Source organism: Impatiens glandulifera, chromosome 9 (genome assembly GCF_907164915.1).
Source record: "Impatiens glandulifera chromosome 9, dImpGla2.1, whole genome shotgun sequence".
NCBI classification, from domain to species: Eukaryota; Viridiplantae; Streptophyta; class Magnoliopsida; order Ericales; family Balsaminaceae; genus Impatiens; species Impatiens glandulifera.
In genome coordinates, this window is record NC_061870.1 from 19341150 (window position 1) to 19364676 (window position 23527).

At 32.7% G+C, this 23527-nt stretch overlaps 3 protein-coding genes across 7 annotated transcripts; 2 read left to right on the forward strand and 1 right to left on the reverse strand.

The window, feature by feature from the left end:
* Nucleotides 1–4150: 4150 nt before the first annotated feature.
* LOC124914873 (probable bifunctional methylthioribulose-1-phosphate dehydratase/enolase-phosphatase E1 1) lies at nt 4151–7029 on the forward strand. Of its 2 annotated transcripts, none has more exons than XM_047455491.1 (9): nt 4151–4406; nt 4492–4565; nt 4865–4948; nt 5030–5185; nt 5950–6099; nt 6194–6295; nt 6374–6483; nt 6580–6698; nt 6803–7029. In XM_047455491.1, exons 1-9 carry the CDS (start codon nt 4223–4225, stop codon nt 6892–6894), a joined length of 1071 nt encoding a protein of 356 aa, XP_047311447.1. In that variant the 5' UTR covers nt 4151–4222; the 3' UTR covers nt 6895–7029. The 2 variants fall into 2 exon arrangements, with proteins under 2 accessions (XP_047311447.1, XP_047311448.1); XM_047455492.1 differs by having other exon boundaries at nt 4874–4948.
* A 1549-nt stretch (nt 7030–8578) lies between these two features.
* LOC124915116 (probable hexosyltransferase MUCI70) lies at nt 8579–14730 on the forward strand. 4 transcript variants are annotated; one of them, XM_047455775.1, is made up of 10 exons: nt 8579–8808; nt 9069–9391; nt 9472–9705; nt 10109–10322; nt 10694–10803; nt 10884–11083; nt 11762–11865; nt 12984–13171; nt 13264–13463; nt 14201–14730. In XM_047455775.1, exons 2-10 carry the CDS (start codon nt 9139–9141, stop codon nt 14429–14431), a joined length of 1734 nt encoding a protein of 577 aa, XP_047311731.1. In that variant the 5' UTR covers nt 8579–8808; nt 9069–9138; the 3' UTR covers nt 14432–14730. The 4 variants fall into 4 exon arrangements, with proteins under 4 accessions (XP_047311731.1, XP_047311733.1, XP_047311732.1 ...); XM_047455777.1 differs by having other exon boundaries at nt 9073–9391; XM_047455776.1 differs by having other exon boundaries at nt 8579–8772; nt 9073–9391.
* Nucleotides 14731–15529: 799 nt separating this feature from the next.
* LOC124914690 (vesicle-fusing ATPase) lies at nt 15530–21804 on the reverse strand. Its single transcript, XM_047455287.1, has 20 exons — nt 21553–21804; nt 21328–21423; nt 21160–21241; nt 21020–21070; nt 20253–20414; nt 19893–20047; nt 19693–19801; nt 19371–19470; nt 19236–19291; nt 18760–18825; nt 18574–18656; nt 18278–18411; nt 17264–17474; nt 16942–17073; nt 16793–16853; nt 16592–16710; nt 16435–16522; nt 16163–16285; nt 16024–16089; nt 15530–15822 (listed from the first exon to the last, which is right to left on the reverse strand). Exons 1-20 carry the CDS (start codon nt 21723–21725, stop codon nt 15679–15681), a joined length of 2211 nt encoding a protein of 736 aa, XP_047311243.1. The 5' UTR covers nt 21726–21804; the 3' UTR covers nt 15530–15678.
* Between the last annotated feature and the right edge of the window lie 1723 nt (nt 21805–23527).

Here is a 23527-nt window from a genome sequence, read left to right on the forward strand (position 1 = left end):
CTTACTTAATCAAAACTCCAAAGTTCCCAACATTCCAAAGTCCAAACTTACTTAATCCAAACTTCCAAAGTCCAAACTAAAAAATAACACCAATTTCATTGCTCTCAATTTCATCTACAGTTCCTACACCATCTACGAACATAATTGATCTAAAAGCCACCAAAAAATTCATAATATATGATGAGTTAGAATTATATCATATGACAAGGACGTAATGCAAAAACATACTTTCTAACTGTAAATATAAACGAAGCAGCATGAGAGATTACCTGTTGAAAGACCGAATATCTGTAAAATGAACCTCACGAATGGTGTAAAGATTCTCATCTGCGTAATATTAGAAAATTTCATTAAATGCAGTATTACAGACATTAAATGCAGTATTAAATGCAGTATTACAGTATTCATATTAGCAAGATTCCTAAATGCAGACATTAAATTGAAGATAACTCATACCAATTTCGTTCAACCTTTGAATTGGGACAGTATTACAGTATTACAGAAGTGGTCTTTAGGGATTTAGGTATTACAGAGTACAGACTTAAATGCAGTATTACAGTATTCATATTAGCAAGATTCCTAAATGCAGATATTAAATTGAAGAGAATCTAGTTCTTTGTTGACAGATGATCGGAAGTATAACATATCGAATCTATGCAAGATCGAAAGAGAATAAAGAAGAAATTGAAATGAAAATAAAAAAGGGGAAAACGATGAAAACCTTTCGGTGCTTTGCATTGAGCTCCTTGGTGACGTTTGCTTTCTCGTTTGATGAAAACCTAGTTCTTTGTTGGCGGTTGTCCGAATGAACTATGGAGGAGAAAGGTTAGGGTTAGGGATTTTGGACTTTGGAGGAGAACTGGAGAAGAATGAAAAGGGAGGGTGCCCGTTAGGGATTTAGCCATTTAGGGTATAAATTTATATTTTATATTTTAATACTCATATTTTATATTTAATTAAAGTATTACAATTTTTTATATTATAAAAAGTAATATAAAATATAAAATATAAAATATAAAATATAAAATATAAAATATAAAATATAAAATATAAAATATAAAATATAAAATATAAAATATAAATTAAAAAATATATATAAAATATAAAATATATTAATATAAATTATATATATTCGAGTAGCTCGTCGAGTACTCGAGCCGAGTATATAACTACTCGAACTCGGCTCGATTATATAACGAGTCGAGCTCGAGCATGCTCAAGCTCGAGTTTGACCGAGCTCGAGTCGAGCTTTGACCGAGCTACTCGCGAGCAGCTTGTCTCATTTTCAGCCCTAGGCGACTCCCTCAAGCCACAATCTACTTGATTCTTCGGTAGATCTGGTCTCCCAACTTTTCCAAGTAACTCCGTCTCCCTCCACCTCAGCTGGCCGACGAGATGACGAGGTAGCAGCGAAGAAGGCAAACTGATCTTTTGTTCGCCGAAGATCTCGACAGATGCGGCGACTTCCCTCAAGTCACGATCTACCCGATTCTTCGGTAGATTTAGTCTCCCGACTAAACAACGAAGAACAAATCCTACTTGAAGCTATAAAAGGTCATCGAATGCAACGAAGAAAAGGGGCAGAGAGTGAAAAAGAAGTAGAAAAAGAGAGAAGATTTACATCACGATTCTTCCTGGTATTTTAAAATTTTTTCAGAAAAATCATTCTTCTCTTCTTGAGTGATTGTGAGCATATTTTGAGCAGGAGTTAGTTGTTGATCCTATAGTTGTCGACAATTGATATCGCTGTAAGCGCCATTTTTATTTTATATATATATATATATATCATTTTCATTCAAAAGTCTTGTCTTCGTTCCATTTATCATTAGATTAATTACATGAATGTTGTTTGAGATGAGCTAATTGATCTTTGCTAGCCAGATATGTGAATATTGTTGTACTATTTATTAAATTATGTTGATTTTTAGTTATATTTTGGGTGTTTGGCTGTTAGATTCAAAGACGAACAGGAAACTGAAACTCCCTGCCTGAACATGTCCGGAAAACATATGAACTTTTAAACTTTTAATCAAGATTCAAAAACAATAATAAACTATAAACTAATTAATAGAAAAAATGGAATTGGGTATAATCCCCTGTTTTTGGATCTTGATTTATATGTTTATATATTTTCCGGACATGTTTAGGTAGAGAGTTTCAGTTTTCTGTTCGTCTTTTAATTTAACAGCCAAACACACAAAATCTAACAGAAAATTAACCTAATTTAACAAATAGTACAACAATATTCACAGATTTAGCTAGCAAAGATCAATTAGTCAATCTCAAACAATATTCAAGTAATTATTCTAATGATAAATGGAACGAAGACAAGACATCTGAATGAAAATGATATGTATATATAAAAAACAAAAAAAAAATGGTGCTTACAGTGCTATCAATGGTTCTTCGACAACTATAGGATCAACAACTAACTACCGTTCAAAATATGCTCACAATCACTCAAGACGGGAAGAATGTTTTTTCTGAAAAGCTTTTAAAATAGCAGGAAGAATCGTGATGAAAATCTTCTCTCTTTTTCTCCTTTTTCACTCTCTGCCCTTTTCTTCGTCGCATTCAATGACCTTTTATAGTTTCAAGTAGGATTCGTTCTTCGTTGTTTAGTTGGGAGACTAGATCTACCGAAGAATCGGATAGATCGTGGTTTGAGGGAAGTCACCGCATCTGTTGAGATCTTCGGCGAACAACAGATCAGTCTGCCTTCTTCGCTGCTACCTCGTTATCTCGTCGGCCAACTGATGTAGATGGAGACGGAGTTACCTAGAAAAGTTGAGAGACCAAATCTACCGAAGAATCGGGTAGATCGTGGCTTGAGGGAGTCGCCACATCTGTCGAGATCTTTAGCTCTGGAAAGTTGGGAGACGGTTAGAGAGAGAAGTGAGAACCTCGCTCACTCTTTTGAAGAAGTCGGACGGCGGGAATCAGGTTTAATTGTAAATGCCCCTTTTTTTTCCTTCTTATTTTCCATAAATGGGTTTTCGTCATCTACGTCATCTACTTAGTTCCGCTCCGTTTAGCCTGTATTCTTAAAATAAAATTAATAATAATAAATATATTTCCTTTTATTCATTATTTGAATAAATAATAATATTAATAATTATAGATATATTAAAATATCCTAATTATTAACTAATAATTTATTATTTTCTAATACCAATATATTTATAAAATATATAATATTAATAATAATTGATCAATTTTGTTGAACTCAATTATTATTTTATTTATTTTTTTTGACATTTTGACCAACTAATTCATTTTTTCTCAAAATATGTCTAAATAAATAAATAATAATAAATTTGGAGAACAATTATTAGTGTCTAACATATATATTTATAATTGATATTATCATTTTTTAAGGATCAATTATTATTTCGGATTCGAAGTTGAGTTTTTTTTATGAAACAGAGCTCGACCTTTAAATTGTGTTATACCGAATTTTATATGAAAATTGTAGCAATTTAAGATTTTCTCATACACAAATAACAAAAACAAAGTTTTCTTACTTTAACATAATACTTTATTTTTCTTATATAATTTATCACATTTAAAAAAAATAGTAATTCTATTTTTCCAATTTTTCTAATTATTCCCACAAATTACGCATTTTTAAGACATTCAAACCATATTCGACAGTTACAAACGCATATATATAAAAATATACTCAATTTAAAACACAAACACGTCCAAATTTATAATTCGTACATAAAGTTATAATATTATAAAGTTAAAAAAAATATAAAATTTATCTTTATTCAAATTTTCTCAAATCTTTTTATCAAACTACACATTTTTTAATCACTTAAACTAACTTCGACAAATTAGAATACATAAATCTCAAAAATACTTTACAATTTTAAAAAAACCGTCCAAAATGTCTTAATATATCATTTTATTTAAAAATGTGATAATTTAATTAGACAATGTTAGACTAAGATAACACAATGATCAAATGACTAAAATTTTGATAATTTAAATTCCATAACAATTAAAACAGCCAAATTGAAACCTCAAACATTTTTTTTTAACTGAGAAACAAATTGCTACTTATAAAAAAACAAATTTAAATTATCTTCCTTTAAAAAAAAATAAAAAAAATCTTGTTCTATTCAATGCCACAATCACCAATGTTTTTCCACCTTAACACACAAGGAGGACTTGTGAAGTGAGAGAAGGAAGAAAGAAAGAAAGAAGCGTAAAGATAATGGCGGCAGCGTTAACGGCTGTTAAAGTAGTGAATGTGGCAGCAACAACAACTCAATTCTACGTGGAGAGTAATCCTATCAACCCTTTGATTTCAGGGTTCCGATGGATTTCCGGCACCGGCGGCATTACCGCGGCGGCCTCTACCTTCAAACCCCAGCGTCTCATCGCCACGTCCGCTTCTGGTAATGCTTCTAGGGGATTAAGTTGAGTTTAATTCGAATTTGCCGTTCTTTGAGTTTTGAAATTGTTGGAAATGGTGATTGATAGGTGTGCATATGAAAAGAACTGTTCGAGAGAACGTAATTCGTCCTCCATTACCGACTCCATACCTTCTTAACAAGGTGGTTCCCAATACTAATCATCTATCATCATTATACTGTTTTCATTTCCATAGATAATAAGGTAAACGAAGCAGTTGATTTGAGACCACTTATGTACTGTTTTCTTTTCCTTTTTTTACTTAATTACTTGTGAATTGATATTGAGATTGTGGCGAATTAATGTATTGAAAGATTCTTGCTGATGGAAGAAGTAGAAATGGAAGATTTCATTATTATGTTCTTATTGCTTTTGGAATTCTTTCGATTTGTTTATAGATTTCAAATGATTTGACAACATGCCTTCAATTCCTCACGGCTAGGCATTACAGAGTCGGCAGAGAGGAGATGGGGCTGCCAAATCTGGGATTTTTGTGTCCAACATTGATGCTGAACTGTCCACCCCAGTAAGTAAATGAAAGTGATGAAATTGGATTTCCCATTATGTATTTTTTGAATTTTTATTGTGACTGGATTGGGTTTTGCAGAAATGCATTCTTTTGGACATTGAAGGAACCACAACTCCGATATCGTTTGTTATGGAAGTGCTCTTCCCATATGCCCGTGAGAACGTGGGAAGGCATTTAGGGATTACATATCATACAGATGAAACAAAAGATGATATCAAGTTGTTGCGGTCTCAAGTAATGCTTTTCTGTTCAATCTTTTTAGGTTAAAAAATGAAGAAAAAGAACACAATCATCTCATTTGGAGATATCTGTTTTGTTTTCCTTTTTGAGATGCGAAAATTGTATTAATGGATGCGAAAATTTAACCCTAACAGATAAAAAAACTCCTAAGCTACTTAAAAGGACCTGCTTATGCAAGGAAACATTCTTAGAAATAAAACAAGATTTAATCAAAACATGAAAATCAGAAGAAAGAGATTTATTAAGTTCATTATATCCTCTGCTGTAGAGCATGGTGCTGTGTTCCCTTCTGAGTTATCTGTTTTGTATTCTTCTTATTTACACAAAACGGTTATTTTGTTTTTTAAATACTTCGGACTTGCTTTACTATCTCGTAACTGGTCACCCCTTGGGACTGTGTTTGAGTAGTAGACAACTAGTTTCACAAGTTTATATTAGTAATTGTCCTCCTCAAACTTTCGCCTTATTTAGATTATCATTGAAAGCACCTGAATTGAAGTGGGGGTCACGATGGTTGCTTGTTGTGCTAACTTCACCCTGAATTACTAGAGGTGAACGCAACATTAGAAATAAAAAAATAATACATTTTTCACAACAAATTCTCCAAATATATCATCCATTGTTTTCATGCCCCAACAAAACAGGGACTCGCAGATGATTTACTTTTGTTCTTGTGATTAGTGTTTATTTTTTCCTAAATGTCAAGTTTATTACAAAAAAAAACTCGTGAAGCGTATATTTTTCCAATTTTATTATAGGTAGAGGATGACTTGAAACAACAGATTGCTGGTGCACTTCCAATTCCATCTGATAATGCAAATAAAGAGGAGATAATTTCATCTTTAGTTGCTAATGTGGAAGCAATGATAAAAGCTGACAGGAAGATTACTGCCTTGAAAGAATTGCAGGCAAGCAAAGCTTTAATAGAAATCTAAAAAGACTAATAGTTCTCTCAGTAATCCTACTACTTATGATGGTTCTGTCTTTATAAGAACTCTGCAGGGTCGCATATGGAGAACCGGGTTTCAAAATAACGAGATTGAGGCTGTGGTTTTTGCTGATGTCCCTCCAGCACTTGAAAAGTGGCATGCTTCAGGCATCAAGGTATTCTTTTGTCTTCTTTTTTTCTATGTGACACACAGATGCATCAAAGTATTAAATTCAATGGTGGTGTTTGATAAGGTATACATTTATTCAAGTGGAAGTAGATTAGCGCAAAGGCTAATATTTGGGAACACAAACTATGGAGATTTGAGAAAACACTTGTGCGGATTTTTTGATACCACGGTCGGGTAAGTAAAAAACAACTGTCATTCTCTTCCAGAAAAGAAAATTGGTGTTCTTCTTGCAAATTTGATTTAGTTTTGAATATATAATGCGAAGAACAGGAACAAGAAAGAAACAAGAAGCTACTTCGAGATTGTAGAATCTCTTGGCGTTGACAAACCGAATGAGGTTCTATTCATTACCGATGTTTATCAGGAAGCTATAGCTGCCAAGAATGCAGGTACATATAATGGTGAAAAGGATGGGTAAAAATCTACTCTAAAAGAAGAGAAGTTGATGGTAAATAGTTGTTTAGTGGGTAAAAATTGTGCTACATTTTTTCAGGTTTGGAGGTAATAATCTCATTGCGGCCAGGCAATGGAGCTCTTCCAGATAATCATGGATTCAGGACAATCACTTCTTTCTCAGAAATCTAAAACACACTAATTTCAGTGATGTTTCAAAACTAAACTTACATAGTCAAATCACACTAGTTATGTCTTTGTGCTGGTTATTTATACAATAGCACTTAATACCCATTATATTTGTATAAACAGAATAAGTTATTAGTTTGCGGGTGGTCCCATCCAAACTTGGAACAGTTTACAAAAAAAATAATAATATTAAAATTGACATAAAATTTGAAATTTGCACCCTATATACTCTAATTAACTAAAATGTCTTTGTGTTGGTTATTACATTTAGTGATGGTTATACCCACTAAATATAGTTATTTGTTATATGAGAGTTGATTTTTTTTTATTATTCTTACCAAATTATAATTAACCTTCCCAAATTATCACAATTAAATCTTCTCCTAGGTATGAGGACCTTCATAATTGGGTTATTATTCAAACTAGCATTTAGCTTGCACGAGTAATAATATAAAAAACCGTGAAAAAAATTACGGATAACATTTTTAAATTTATTTTTAACCGTTAAGTTTATGGGTGAGTCAACCCACAATCCGACCCAAGTTTCCATTTACTCAACATCATTATATATTAATTAGTTAAAAAGTTGAACTTATATTAATATTAAAACGTCCCGCGTTTATCAAATTTGGTGTTGAATTTAAAATATAAAGTCTTAGTAGCCTAGTTGTTAAAGAGTTATATTTGTTTTTGTTAGGTTGCAAGTTCGAAATATATCTCTAGCATTTTTAATTTTATTTTTAACGGTTTTAAATTTAAAGGCGGGTCAACCCATAATTCGACTCAAGTATCCAAATTAACCACAGCTCTCGACCCAGCAATCCGGACACTTTAAAAATTAAGCATCATTATATATATATATTAGTTAGTTAAAAAGTTGAACTTATATTAATATTAAAACGTCCCGCGTTTATCAAATTTGGTGTTAAATTTAAAATATAAAGTCTTAGTAATCTAGTTGGTTAAAGAGTTGTACTTATTTTGTTAGGTTACAAGATCGAAACATACCTCTAGCATTTTTTATTTTATTTTTAACCGTTTTAAATTTAAAAATAGGTCAACCACAATCCGACCCAAGTATCCAAATTAACCACAGCTCTCAACCCGGCAATCCGGACATTTTAAAAATTAAGCATCATTATATATATATAGATTATTTTTTAGTAGAGTATCTGGTTGAAGAGAAATTGTCGAATTTTCACTGATCGTAGTCGTTTGATGTGTATAAATGCTGTTATTATTATGATGATGTTTTCTGAAATTTATTTCGAAAAATCGATAGAGTACGTCGGAGAGTTAATCGTTCTTCTCGAATACTTACGAACTCGATAACCTATTGAGTAATGTTTTTTTTTAGTTTTAGTTATTTATTTTTTATTTTTTATTCATGTCATTTTTTGTCTTTTTGTTGAATAGATTTTCATCATTTTTAATATACCTATCTATTTTTTTGAAAAATTTGTTACAAAGAGTATAAATCATTATTAACTCCCATTTTCTTTTAAGAACAAGAAAAAAAAATTCATAATAATGATATGAAATAACAAGTATATTTTATTTAAATTAAGATTGTTGCAGTTGAATCATTAACTAATTAAAAATGATATAATTTAATTTAAAAAGAAAAACAAAAAAAAATGTGTATGATTTTACAGTCATGGCCGGCTGCAGGAATCAATGGCTTCCGATCAAAAGAAGACAGGACAAAGCTGTGAAAGCGACACAAGCAGCAGCAGCAGCGATCTGAAGAGAGAGAGAGAGAGAGAGAGGATTCCCTAGATCGCAATGCATCTTACTTGATATCAAATTTGGCGGCAGAGAGAAGAGCTTCACGTCTCAACGCGTAAGCCCTAGATTTGGCAAGGAAAATCCAAGAATCCGGTACCCTTTTTTTTCAACTGAAGCTCACTCTTGAATGTAACTAAATCTCTCGGAACCCTTTTTTTTTTCTTCTCATCCGATTGCAAATGTTTGATTATTCGTTGCAGAAATCAGAGATTGCGCAATTTTGATTTACAAAGAAAGAAAAAAAAACCCATCAATTTGTCTTCTTATCATGTTTAATGAATGAAGGAGATTGTGCAATATAGTCTTTCTACTTGAAAGAAAGAAAGCTAGCTAGTTAGTTATATTCAACTTCTTATCTGCATTTCCTTTTCTTGTTTTCGAATCGGAAGGCAGCTTTTTGAATGAAGGGGAATTTTGATTGAGGGAGATGAAGGAAAACGTTGTGGGTCTGGAGATACAATGACTGGAGTGTCATTGGGTCTACGTACAGGAAGTTATGGATCCTTACAATCTGCACGCAATGTTGGATTGCAGGCGAACAATGGCTATGTAGCAAGAAGAACATCAAGGGCGTCTCTTTCTGCCTCAAGAGACAAGGAAAGGTGGTTTACCCATATTCGCAGATTCATAGGAAGGAAGGAAGGGGGAATGCTAATATTATTTATAATTGCTAGTTTTTTTTGGTTAGCAGGGTTCTTTACTGTCTACAGAGGTTTGTTCATTTTTCATATAATTCAACGGTTTTGTGTTCTTCAGACAAATTTCTAATCTTCTTTTATTGTTTGTTTGAAGATACATCTGAAAGTGGTGGGTTGTACTTTGACATGACAATTCACAATATTAATTCTTCAAAGATAAGTCCTATTATGAGCTGTGGAGAAGAAAACATTCAGCATCCTCCTTTACTGCAGTCTTCTTCTACCCTTGCATTTCTTGCGGATTCGCTTTTTAATATGGAAAATCCATGTAACAGTTTTGCGTTTCCTCCTCCTCCTCCTGGTGATAGAAGACGATATGGACCACGCCGTAAGTTCTTTGATTGTTTTTTTGCTTGCCAATAATCTTATGATTAAAGATTACATATGTGGTTTCCATTGTAATCCTTAACTTGAAAATCACAGGAAAATGGAAAATGCTTTTAAATATGATTAAGATTGATATGTACATAGTCCACAAACCGAGGTTAGCTTAAGTTGTAGGAGCATTGGACTTAGAAATTCAGGTCTCAAGTTTGATTTTCACTGAATTCACAAAAGTTATCTATTATTATAAAAAGTTAACCTTTTCCTCAAAAAATAAGTAAAAAGAAATTGATTGTTCTTGGCGGTAAGATGCTGTGGGGGAAACAATCCTCGTCTCTGAGAAAAGACATGTACATAGTCCTATAACTAATAGACTTAGAAGTTATTTTTTTATCATTTTGCTTCAGCTTGTCCAGTATGTTATCTACCTGTGGAGCAAGCTATGGCAAGAATGCCTAGGTCTCCGTCATTATCGCCTGTGTTACAACATTTGACTTACTATCACCAAGATCATTCAATAACGGCAGAACGACATGGAGGATCCAAGTTTGGTGGCTATCCTTCTTTAAAGCTGAGAAATGATTCTTTCAAAATAAACGAGTCCATGACTGTGCATTGTGGGTATGTGTTATTAATGATGACCAATTCTCTTATAGATTCTTCTATGAGCTTGTTTGATCTTGGGTTATTTGTAAAAAATGTTGGATTATGAATTCAAAATCTTGTTTGATAAAGAAGTGGATTATTTAGGTTAAATTACAAACACATCCTTTAGTATTTTAAATATTATTAGAAAGTAAGTAGGGGTATTTTGATTGACGAATTGAATGATTTGATTGTTGAAAGGATATATGATGTGATAAGGGATTATTTGGAAATAATCCAAGATCAAACAAGCTCTATGATAGCTTGTGATTGAATCAGTTTCTACTTTAAAATGCACAAACTCTCTTGTAACTTGTAGCTGGTGTATATTTCTTTCTCTCTTTCAGATTTGTGAAAGGATGTAGACCTGGTTTTCAGACTGGTTTTGATATCGATGAAAATGATATTAGGGAATTACAGCAGTTTCATGAGGTTATTGTTGCGTCAGCCATTTTTGGTATGCTGCCTTTTCACCTCTTTTTCTTTTTTTACCCATTTTGGGTTCCTTCATGAATATGTGTTTGTTTCTAAATGCAGGAAACTATGACATAATACAGCAGCCTAGGAACATTGGTGATTTTTCAAGGAAAAATATACGCTTTTACATGTTTATAGATGAGGCAACAGAAGCATATATGAGAAATTCTAGTATTCTTGACAGCACGAGGAGAGTTGGTTTATGGAGAATTATAATTGTTCATAACACACCATATGGCGATGCAAGACGCAATGGAAAGGTGATTTTTGTGTTCATATACAGAAGGTTTTTAAGTAATCATGGGTTTACAATGAAGGGATGCATTACTTCTTACATGCAACCCTATCTCTTTCACACAAACACACTCCATTTATATGGATTTGTTGGTTTGTTGACCTATTTGGAAACACTTTCTGTTTTTGGATATTGAATCCAGATCCAGATAAAAAATTGCCAGTAAATTCTAAATTTGTGTGTGACAAGCTCTGGATCCACATCCAGATGAGATATTTGACGGAAAACAAAAATGTTTGCAAATGGGGCAACTATTGTTTCTGAATCTGGATGAGAAGTCTTGAACAAAATTTGGAATTAATGTGAGATTAATTTCAGTTTCCAAATGTGATCCCTTCTGAATCTGATGAGAAATATCACAAAAGTTTTGGAATTGATTGCCAATTTGTGATGACTATCAATTGGCTATTTGATAAACATTGAAACTCAACCTTTAGCAGCATTGGCTCGTTATACAAAATTGCAAGCTTTTTAATTTATGTATATGTTTTAATTTAATTGAACCTAATAGGCTGAGATTGTTTTTTCTGACTTGTTAAATCTCTCATGATTTGAGTTTGCGTCAAAGAATTTTTTATGCTGATGAACTTGATCAACGCTTGTCTACCTAGAATGGACCTAATTTATATTAGTCTTGTTACAGGTCCCAAAATTGCTTCTACATAGACTTTTTCCTAATATCAGATATTCTATATGGATAGATGCAAAGCTTCAACTTGTGGTGGACCCATATCAAGTTCTGGAGAGGTATCTCTATTTCTTAGCTCTGCAAGATCTTATGTTCCAAATTATGATTGGTTTCTTTATTTTATTTCTTGCTGTTGCTTCGATTTATAAGAAAAATAAATAAATTTGGTAGTATATGTTCTTTGAATTGAAAAAGTATATCTGATTTATGAATATCATCTCCATCTGAAATGTGTATTGAATAATTTGTTAAAAGGTTTAATCAATTTAGAAGACAACTAGTACAGTCTTAGGCGGTGTTTAATAACACATTATTACTTAATCTAAATGATTTGTGCTTATTTGAATTAAGTTCATTTTGATAACGGCTATTTAGAACCACTTAATTATTTAGTTTCAGTTCAAATGAATCCAACGTAAATTGGTAAGCTACGTACTTAACACGGTAATCCGAGTGTCTCTTTATAAGGGAAAAATAATTTGTAAGTACTTTCCCAACATTAGTTTTATATTTGATCAAATCAACTTACATATCAAGTAGATAAAATTTAAGATATTTTTATTTAGCTTATTCAACATTTATTTTCAAAAAAACTTAATTCATTTGTCACTTAAAAACACCCTTACATTTTCCATATCCTTGGAAGTAAACATAAGGCTTTTGAAAACATTTTTATGTCTGAAAGATCACATTTGAACTTAACCACTTAATCTAAAAAATTAGTTTTTTAATTGAAATAAGTTCATTTGATCATTGTTACTTAAATATTTATATTAAGCTCAAACTAAACTAAAAAAATTAATTAGGTGAGCTCTGAATAAAACTTGATATAGTATAAGTGTGTAATTGACAACTTTTACCTTTAAAAATTAATCAAATTACATTACTATAAGTAAGGATAAATAGTATGTAAGTTCTCGACATTAGTTTCACACTTGATCAAATCAACTTATCAAGTACTTAAAATTTATATATTTTTATTTGGTTTATTCAGTATTTATTTTTAGACACTTGACTAATTTGACACTTAAAATTCAGTGTTCAATACTAAACACACTATTCACGGTTTCTCGTATGGACTCAGATACAAAAGTGTTTCCAAATAGATTGTTACAAAAGGGAATTTCTTGCATTTCACCATGGGCCTTGTGGCACCTTCATTTTGTGGATTGATCAGGTTTCTGTGGCGCCAAAATGCTACTTTTGCAATTTCAAAGCACTATAGACGGTATGATGTGTTTGAAGAAGCTGAAGCTAATAAAGCTGCAGGAAAGTATGATAATGTTTCCATAGATTACCAGGTTGACTTTTATAAGAAGGAAGGGTTAACACCTTATTCGGAGGCTAAGCTTCCTATAATTAGCGGTCAGTGTAAAGCATATCCAGTTTTTTATTATATTTATTTACTTTTTTCTAGTATTGAGAATTTTCTTTTTGGATTGAATCTTCTTGTGCAGATGTTCCAGAAGGTTGTGTGATTATAAAGGAACACATTCCCATAACAAATCTCTTCACCTGTCTCTGGTTCAATGAAGTTGACCGTTTTACTTCAAGGGATCAATTGAGCTTCTCTTCTGTTAGGGACAAATTTATGGCGCAAGTAAATTGGAGCGTCAATATGTTTTTGGATTGTGAAAGAAGGAATTTTGTCATACAGGTATTCTTCTTGTCAATTAGAACTAGTATTCCTTTGTTGATGCAACTTTCGCATTTTGCATTAATTAGTTTTAACAAAAGTTAAAATGTTAAAGAAAAAGAAGATTGATGTTCCTTAATGTCCAATTTTATCATATTGTAGTTAAAACTCAACATCCGTGTTTAGGTCAACTCTCCATTTCTGTGCTGTAGAAATTATATTTATTGAACCCACTCATGTGGTAAAAGTCTTGAACCAAAATGATGAGGTTCATGTTCGATTACTTTACTTGAAATTTTAGGTTTTGCTGTAGTTTTGACATAATTTTCAACATTAAAGAAAAGAAAAAGAAGGAGAAGATTGATGATGCCTCCAATTTTATCATATTTTAGTTAAAATTCAACGTTCGGGTTTAGGTCAAATTTGCCATATCTGTAGAAATTATATTAACTGAACCCCCACCATGGTAGTTTAAGTGGTAAAAGTCTTGTAAAGACTCAAATTCGATTTTTACAAAAATCACCTTGATTGAAATGGAAAATTTTCATTCATTTAAGAAAAAGGTTTTTTTTGAAAACCATGGTTTATTTACTGGACACGACCCCACAACTATGGTCCTTCATTTCAATCGTGGTGTTTTTAGTAGAAATCGAATATGAGATCTTTAATTTCTCTTAGGCAACATTCTTTTTACTTGAGCTACTCTCGTGAGTTATCTATATATATATATTTATTGAAATGAAACTTTTTGTGTAAAGGGTTACCATAGGGATATTTTGGCGCAAATGTCTCCTCCTCCTCCACCATCTCCTCCTGCAATTTTGGTAAGGCATTCACCTCCTCCTCCAGCAACATCTAATAACCGGGGCATCATCCCCATCACCACCAGAAAGATACCTGTGAAGAAGACACCTGCTAGACGCGGAAGGGATAGAAGATCAGGTTCAAGGCGTCATCGGAAAGTTGGAAACCGGGACAACACATTCTAAGGAAGATTTGAGATTGAGATTTTGTTTTGTTTTTCGTTTTTGTTTTAATTGTCTGTTCTACATTTTATTGTCCTGCTGTAGTCTCTTCTCACATGGATATAGAAAGAACAAAAGAAACAGTTGAGGAGTCAGACACTCTTTTCTCTTAAGAATTTTTTTTTTGTTTCTTTCAATTAGTTAGTAGGATTGTTGGAAGAAAAAAGATGGTTCCAATTTTAGTTTGGAATTTATCTCAATCCATTTTTCTTGTATATAGACAGACAGACAGACAATTCCCAAATAAGAAAAGAAGTTTTTTTGGCCAAAAGAAGTATCTAAATTTATTTATTTTAAATGCTAAAGTTTGCATTAATATTTAGTTGCTGAGATGATGAGTTCTAAACTTCTAATAATATAAGCATATTTGTTTATGAAGTTTTAAACACATGAATTTATTGAAAAACATAACTATGTACAGTTTAAATTGATAAATAAGTGAGTATATTTAATTTGTTGTGATTTAATAATTGCATGGTTTTATTTTGACTCTTATTTTATTATATAATTAATACTTCATATTTATTTATAATAGTTAGAATAAAGGGTGTTATTATTATTTTTATATAATCAAGAACAAAATTAATTTTAAAAAAAAATAGTTATAAAAATTAATTAAGTAAGTTGATTTATTTGAAGAAGTAATAATTAATTTTTGAATTTATAAATAAAATAAAATAATTTACAAGGTTAAGAATTTAATTAATTTAAAATTTTATTTAACTATTTAAATTACTTTAAAATCGTAACATTTTGTATGATTAATTTATACCATGTCCTTACTATTATTAAAGAATCAATGGACAACTAAACCATAATTATCAAACACACTCTTTAGGCATAAAATTAGCGACAACAATATGATTGCTTTTCCAGTTGGAAAAACGGTATCGAATAAAAATCTCGTTGTAACGTGACAGTTAGATGATATGTAATTTCGTATAAAATGTAAATGAGTGTATGCTGAATGATGAGAAACCAGATTCATAAAACCTTTCAATTCAAATGAACATAGGAGGTCAATACAACACCATAAGGGTGAAGGAGGATTAAACAAAACAAAACAAAAGACATCACCCAATTAGCTTAATCACTCTCAAAAATAACTTCAAATACATCAATAACAAACAAAACTTTCTCGTTCAAACTCAATAACATCAAATACAGATATCGAAAAACTGTTGTATAGTTTATGCATCCAGTAAAAATCTTCAATATCGAACTATATCTTGAACGCAGTCAAAGAAATGCGAGATTTTAATCTTCTCTTTGCCTGAAAATATGGCTTCTGCACCCCCACCTTCTTCTCCATGAGCCGCCATTTCAATCACCATGTAAAGCTTCTTGATGGTTATCTATTATTAAAACAACATATTTACTCACTATGAAATTCATGCCTCAATATATATCAATCATATCATTCAAAGTACCAACTATTATATATTTATATCTTTTAATGTCTTTTTACCCAAATAATTCTATTTTCAATAAACCTACATCAAAAACTATTATTTGGAATCAAACAAGGCCCAAATGGAGCATGGAAATTAACTTACATCATTCAAGGCCTCAGCAGCAGAATCGATGTCTTCGCTAGAGAAGACATTCAGCTGTTGTAATACCTGATGAAAAGAAGGACAAGTCAGCACCACTAACCGAAAACTAATTACAAGAAAAAAAACAAATAGCAGTTACCTTTTTCGCATCTTCTTTCTTCAGTGTAGGCACATTATAAGATACAGAAAAGGCATCACAAATGCCGATTGAGTCCAGGAAGGGCATCTCACTTGTCGTGCCAATTACCAAAATGTTCTTTCCCTGATTTTTTACATAAGTAATTACTATTAATAAAAAGAAGAAGAAAAAACGATTCTAGATTTTCTGACAGGGGGAGAACACAACGGCATTTACTATTCAAGCTTTTAAAATAAGAAGTTAAGAACCATGGAAATTGATACGGTACACACCTTTGGAGGAAGCCTTTTCAGAAGGACGAACAATGTTTGGGAAATTAAATTTGAAAACCGAGGTCCCATTGCAACATACTCAAGAAGCCTGCACGAATTCAAATTCATTAGAAAAAATTGACCAAATAAAAGAATTAAAAAAGGAATAATAGATCACCTTTCAATGTCATCAAGGATGATAATGCTTAATGGTGACTTGTATGCATCCTCAAACACTTTAACAATTTGAGCACATTTACTGCTTTCACTGAGTCCAATCATTGATTCAGAAGATATCTGTTCAAAATGGATTGGACAGAATAAGTTGCCTTACTTTTTAGGGTTAGGAAAGGATTGAGGGATTAAAGAGGGTACTCACAATCTTGACAAAAGGAAAATCACTATCAATGCCAACAGATGCAGCCATTGCAGTCTTACCACTGTACAGGATGGTCAAAATTCAGAATTTAAAAAAAAAAAATTAGCTATCCGTTTGTAAAGGGAAATTGGAGAAAAAAAGGTATTTACCTGCCACTCGGGCCTTCCAAAAGACATGTTACAATGGGACTTCCTTTGCTTACTCTTACTTGTTCCGCAAGCAACATAGTTCGCTTGTATATATGTTCATGCCTTCCACCACAATCCACTATTCCATTAAGTCTGTGACAATATTTAGCAGCAAAAATTGTCCTTAAAATGAATAAATATTAAAATATGGGCCAAGTAATTCAGATAAAATGTATTCACAAGTTATGGACCTTATCTCAAAATCCTAGCAAACAAAACCATATGTTCAGGCCACACTATTAGTACTACAGTGCACATGTTTAGAGCATAGCCGTTACAATACCTGCATCTGTCAAGATCACCAGTTGAAGCTCCAAATGCTGGTCTAACTTCAGAAACAGCGTTCAAGAAGTCTTCCATGGTAACTTTGATGCTCTCCTCATCCACTGGTTTAGTTAGATCATCCATGCTTAACTGCCTGTTTAGAGCATATGAAACTGCACTTTTAACAACACCTTCAAGCTCTGCACCACTATAATTCTTCGTCCGAGCAGCTGCATTGAAAAAAATGTGTAGGTTTTCAGACGAATAGACTTGTTCACATCTCAACAAGTCTTTAAGAACAGGGCACATCTCAATTTATGTTAGAGAATATGATTTTTCATTCCATAATGGATTAGTTGGATTAAACTATCACAAGGAAGATAGTGAATCAACATGGATTTAGAATGTCAATTTTCAAAATAAGAAAATCTAACAGTAGTAGTAGGGTATATTAGTAGTAGGAGTATGGGAATTAGTGGTAGTATAGGGATAGTATGGTAATTAGTAGAGTAAGTTAGTGGGTTAGGAGCTTATAAATAGTAAAACATGTATTATTTGCATTAATGAGTGAAAAAATATTGAATCTGGTTTATCACTCTCTCAAAAGCTTAGGCCATTCTCTTCTCATCCACATTTATTCTACAAGTCCTATATCTCTAGGCTGGTATGTTATAGCAAACACAAATATTATATCCGCTGAAGTCAAGAAAATTATGGATTTTCTGACGCTGGAAAAACCACTTGAATTTGAATGGAACAAATTTAACTCAATAGCCCTTTACGAGAAATACTTGTTTGTCTCGGCTCTTGTGTCAGAACTAAGCATAAAGAAGATTTGTCCATATCATAAACTTAGGTTGCATCTCTAAAAGAATAATTAAGCAAAAGTCTCTTTACTATTTTTCAATGCGCCCAATAAGTTAGTTTGCCTTCCCCAAAAAGCTTGAATTTAGAGTTAAGCTTCTTCTGATGTAAAAGGAATACTGAACCAAGCACAAGCAACAATAAGATTTGAGAAAGTTTAATCACTTACCAAGTTCTTGTAAGTGCACATCTGGAGAAAGAAAAGAATTCTCTTTCATCTTATTTGTATGAATTTGAAGAATTTGAAATCGTCCATTCTCGTCTGGAAGGCTTATCTCCACCTGAACTTCTAAACGTCCTGGCCTGTGAAATGTACAACCGAAAATGTTTATAACAGAGCAATAAGCTGGAAGAGAGGCAAAATATTTTTTAAATTGGTTTAAGAAGTTTTTGCTGCTCATACATGTTGGCATGGAGATGGCCTTAAGGAAGTATGAAAATAAATTGAGATCTAGAAGAAGGTACCTTAGCAGAGCTTCATCAAGCAAATCTCTCCTATTTGTCATTCCAATTAGCAAAACATTGTTCAGAGATTCAACACCATCTATCTGTTCAAGTAATTTCAATTCACAGATATTGGACCTCCAAGTGGCTAAAATACAAGATGCATTTCTTGTACAACTGAAAAGTGCAGGTGAAATCAAAACTAACCTTTGTCAGAAGCTGGTTAACAATGCTATCATGAACTCCTGTACCATCTCTAGTAGATCCCCTTGACTGCATTAATAAACCAATATTCCATCTTTACCAAACTTATGAAAAAGCAATTCACAGTAACAATTTAGTTATGACTTATGATTAATTAAACCATGACGAAAAACATTGTGACTGCTCTTACAAGACTCAAGCAGACAAGAAAGAAGTTAATAAAACCAAGTTGGGATAACAATAATGCAGAAATAAATTTGAAAATCACATGAAAACTGATCTTGATTCAAGAGTCCAAAATTGGGAATGCACTAACAATGCTCCAAGTACAAATGCATTATATTCATGCATTTATATATTTTTATAAAACATAATAAAGTAAACCGCTCAGTTATTGGATCTATAAACCTCATAAATATACCAATTTAAAGTTTATCCTTCTAGCTAATCAATAAAAATGAATTTTTGTTGCATGTTACCTTGCAAATTGCATCAATCTCATCGAAAATGATAACGTGCAGGTCACTTTGGTCCCCTGGAAAGAAGTGAATGGAATTGTAGGTATCACAAGATTGGGAAATAGAAATAGAAGAATCAAATAATATTCTATCTACCTCGTGTTCTTTGATCTTGTTCGGCATCAGCAAATAAATCTCTCACATTCTTCTCAGTCTCACCAACAAATTTGCTGAGAACTTCTGGCCCATTTACAATCTAAGTTACAGAGAACCAAGCATAAGTTATGCCAACAACTAGCAAACAGACAATGGTTACTCAAAAAACCTTGAAGTAGACTAAGAGTGAAAGCATACATCCCATAAAGCATCTGTAAATGAATGCATTTTGCATATTGACTCTTCAACATATTTAAAATCAGCTGGAACCAAGAACCATATGTATGAAGTTTTAGCATCAACAAGTGAGACATGTACATACCTTTGGATCTTTCCCATTTAACATTTTCCCAATCTGACGAGCCATTAAAGTCTTTCCAGTACCGGGTGGCCCAAAAAGTAACATTCCTTTCACATGCTTTATGCCAAGTCTAGTAGAAGAAAGTAAGCCCAAACACAAGTTAAGATTTTTTTGGGGACCATTACAAAACAATGATGGATATATGCATGTAATATCATTACTTGCTGGTCACATGTGCGGGAAACACTCTGGATGCAAAAGCCCTACGGAATATATCTGCAAACTCCGCACTCAGACCACCAATGCCTAGTGTCTCAAGATTGAACTCTTTCTGCCTAAAAATACTGCTGCTAGCAGCTTCACGTTGATTGACAACCTGCAAAGGTTCAATTTGTTCAAACAGTGCATATAAAGCTTTTCCTAATAATAAATCCATTGAGAACATATTGATTAATATTAGTGATAAAGGACCAGTCATCCTAAATTCCACAGAAATGCAGATGAAATTAAATAACTAGACAAAAATGCAAATTGACAGATGCATAAATAAGTGAATCTGAGAACAATAATGATAAGTCTACCTTTATTCCACTGGAGTTTGGAGCTTCAAAGACAATATATGTTTCAGCAGAAATCATCCCTCTTTCATTTTTCTCTTGGCCCTCTACAGAAGTTTGATTAACAGTAAAAATATAGCCACTGCCCTGGTACTCAAATGTTACCTTCTGTCCTGTGGTCATAATCTGCATAACCACAAGAGCTATCACTAACTGACAAACTAAATGAAACAGAACAAGAGAGCAAAAAGCGATTCATCATGGATATCTTAAGAAATTCTTAGCCACTTATGATTGATTCTTCTTTTCTGTCTTGCATCAGGCTATTCTAGTTGCCATTACTATAGACCGCATACAAACCAAATTTGGTGATATGATGAGAAAATATATACTTCAACTAATTTGAGTTTTGTAATAGAGTAAGTAATTAGCCAAAAAGAGAGCTCAAGTATGCAATCTACTACTAGTATCAAGCTCAGGTCCTAAGAAAACATTCATAATTAACATGGTTTTTCTCACGATAAACCATGTAGTTGTTTATTTATGCTGTAAAAACTCAGCATTTAAATCTAGTTGTTCGGCAAGAACAAGGGAAATATCAGTTCACATGTCCTTGAAATAAGTTCAGCACTAAGCACCAACAAATTAGGTTTTATAGAATGATTACTGTAGGTTATTAATAGAAATATCAGGAGCATATGGTACAGAAACAAGGGTAGAGCTATATTATCAATGTTTGCAAGAATATGGAACATTGACAGTAGAATTGAATTAACCCATGTCTCACTTACTTGATTGTTAAATCTTTTCCTTATCTGCTGGGACAAATGAGCAGCATCAACCTACAACAGGAAGAGGAATTTAGCATGAGTCCATCCTAACACACAAGTCATAATGAATTGAATATATAAAATGTCATCAATCTTAGTACCTGCTCTTCTTTGGTCCCTTTCTTGACAAACTCTAATTCAAGGGTCAAGAGTGCCAAAGTAAATTCTTCTGGTGGAGTAAATCTGAAGAACATTATTTTCACTAAATTTCTGACGAAAATGAAAACCAAACCAACCCATTTAAAAAAACAACAACTTTAATCATTTACCTGGTAACTGAAACGGGATCTCCGGTAGAAACTCTAGCATATCGCCGTTGGATTGCATTAAGTCCAATTTGTCCATTAGGTACACCATCATTAGAGGTAGGATCTTGTTAAAGAACTCAAGAGACAATAAAATCTAGCATGAGCTAATTGGGTTTAGAATGAAGCAATTTCCGTGAGTGTATATAAATCAAAAATGTGTAAAAAGAAAATCGCATCAAAGGATATCAAATAGACAACACAAAAGCATCAGCAACGAGAGCGAATGCGAGCTTGGTTCCAGAGACCAGAAAGTTACGGAAATCTGATGGAGAACAATAGGCGCAATTGGTATACGCGAGGTCCTTTGCGGGCGTATTGGTGACGATCATCGTCGCCGAAGAGCCCGATCTCCCCGCCATTAATTACTGTTGATACCCCTCTGAGAAAGATAGAGAGATGGGAGATTTCGTGTTTCTTCTTTACTTGGGGTCGACGGAAATGGAATCACCAGAAAATTCAGAAGAAGACCGATCTAATTATGGGATGGAAGGGTATTTTCGTCATTTTTTCATTGGTCCTAATACTTTTCTTTTTGTTATTAGAATTATTGGGTTTAGTAGTTCAAAAGTAACTAGATTGATTTGATCTATTTCAGATATTTTTAAATAATTTATTATTTAAATAATTAATTTAAATAATAAATTATCTTTATTTCTTTTTATAAGATTTCTTTTTGAATATATTTAATGATAATATCATTGTTCTTACACATATTTCAGGATGGTTTTTTTTCCTTGTATCTTCAGATTAGTCACTCATACCCTAAAGAATAGTCAGGGCAATTGCTTGGGAAGATCAAACAAGAATAGTCAGGCAATTGCTTGGACCCAGGCAGATCAAACATCAAGGCCGGCCGAATGTCCAAGCGATATCCTTAAGCGGAAGGGTCAAAGCCCTCCTAGATGCGGGTCAACTGTCACGCCCCAAACTGAGTCATGAGGCGCGACTGTTGTCGCGTGTCATTTAGTGCACGAATAATATAACATGCAAGGCTAACCAATTACATCTCAAATTTTCATTAACACAAAAATCATCTTTACTCCTTACAAAAGTAATTTCATACACAAAATGTCATTGTACCCTATCCTTAAACAAAAATCGATGGTTATATATTTCATGTCTTAAGATACAAATTCTTCTATTACTTTTTATATATGAGAGAGACTAATAATCCTTACCAATTATAATATCCAAGTCTTCATACCCGCACAAACTCAGCTATTCAATATTATTTTATTCTGAAATAGTGGTCCATAAAAATGGATGAGCTAAATTATTTGCCTAGTAAAAAATCATAAGTTTCGAAACAACTAGATCAAGAGGCAATTAACTATGTATAGAAAAATTAACTGTTATTCAAAATATAATATTTAATTTAAATAACCAATATACTTTTCATATAAAGCTCGGGGTTAGTGATAAAGACTACACTATTGCGATAACTCATTAACCATCAACTAGGATTTGGAGGTCCTGCATAGACTTATTTACCATCAACCATAATTTGGGGGTCTTGCGTTGACTCATTAACCATCAACCAGGATTTAGGGGTTCTGCGTTAACTCATTAACCATCAACTAAGATTTGGGGGTCCTGCGTTGACTCCAGTAGTAGAAAATAGTCATTAACGACCAATATCAGCGACGACAAAGCAACGTTGTTGCTGATATTTTTTCATCAACAACGACGATTAATCAATGGTCGCTGATATTTTCTTTATCAGCGACGACTTTCTTTATAAATGTTGTCGCTAAAAAGATAAATTAATGTCGTCGTTGATAAGATATAATATCAGTGACGTCATTGTCGTTTGTCGTCATTGATATTCAGGTCTTCCCGCCTCGTTTTTGGAATGATTATCATAGACGAAATTATGTTACTATCGTCGCTGATAAGTTATAATATCAGCGACGACATTGTCGTTTGTCGTCCCTAATATTCATTAAATGAACATAAGCGACGACACACGACAATGGTGTCACTGATACTCATTAAAAAAACTCGATCGCTTTCCTTCTTTCTTTCTTCTCTCTTTTTCTTTCTTTATTTCTTCCTTTTACTCCGTCGCTCCGCCTATCTCCGCTGCGCCACTGCTCGCTCCTTCCACAAGTAATGAAATCTAATTATGCTCTGATTATTTTTATTGTTTTGTTGTTACTTC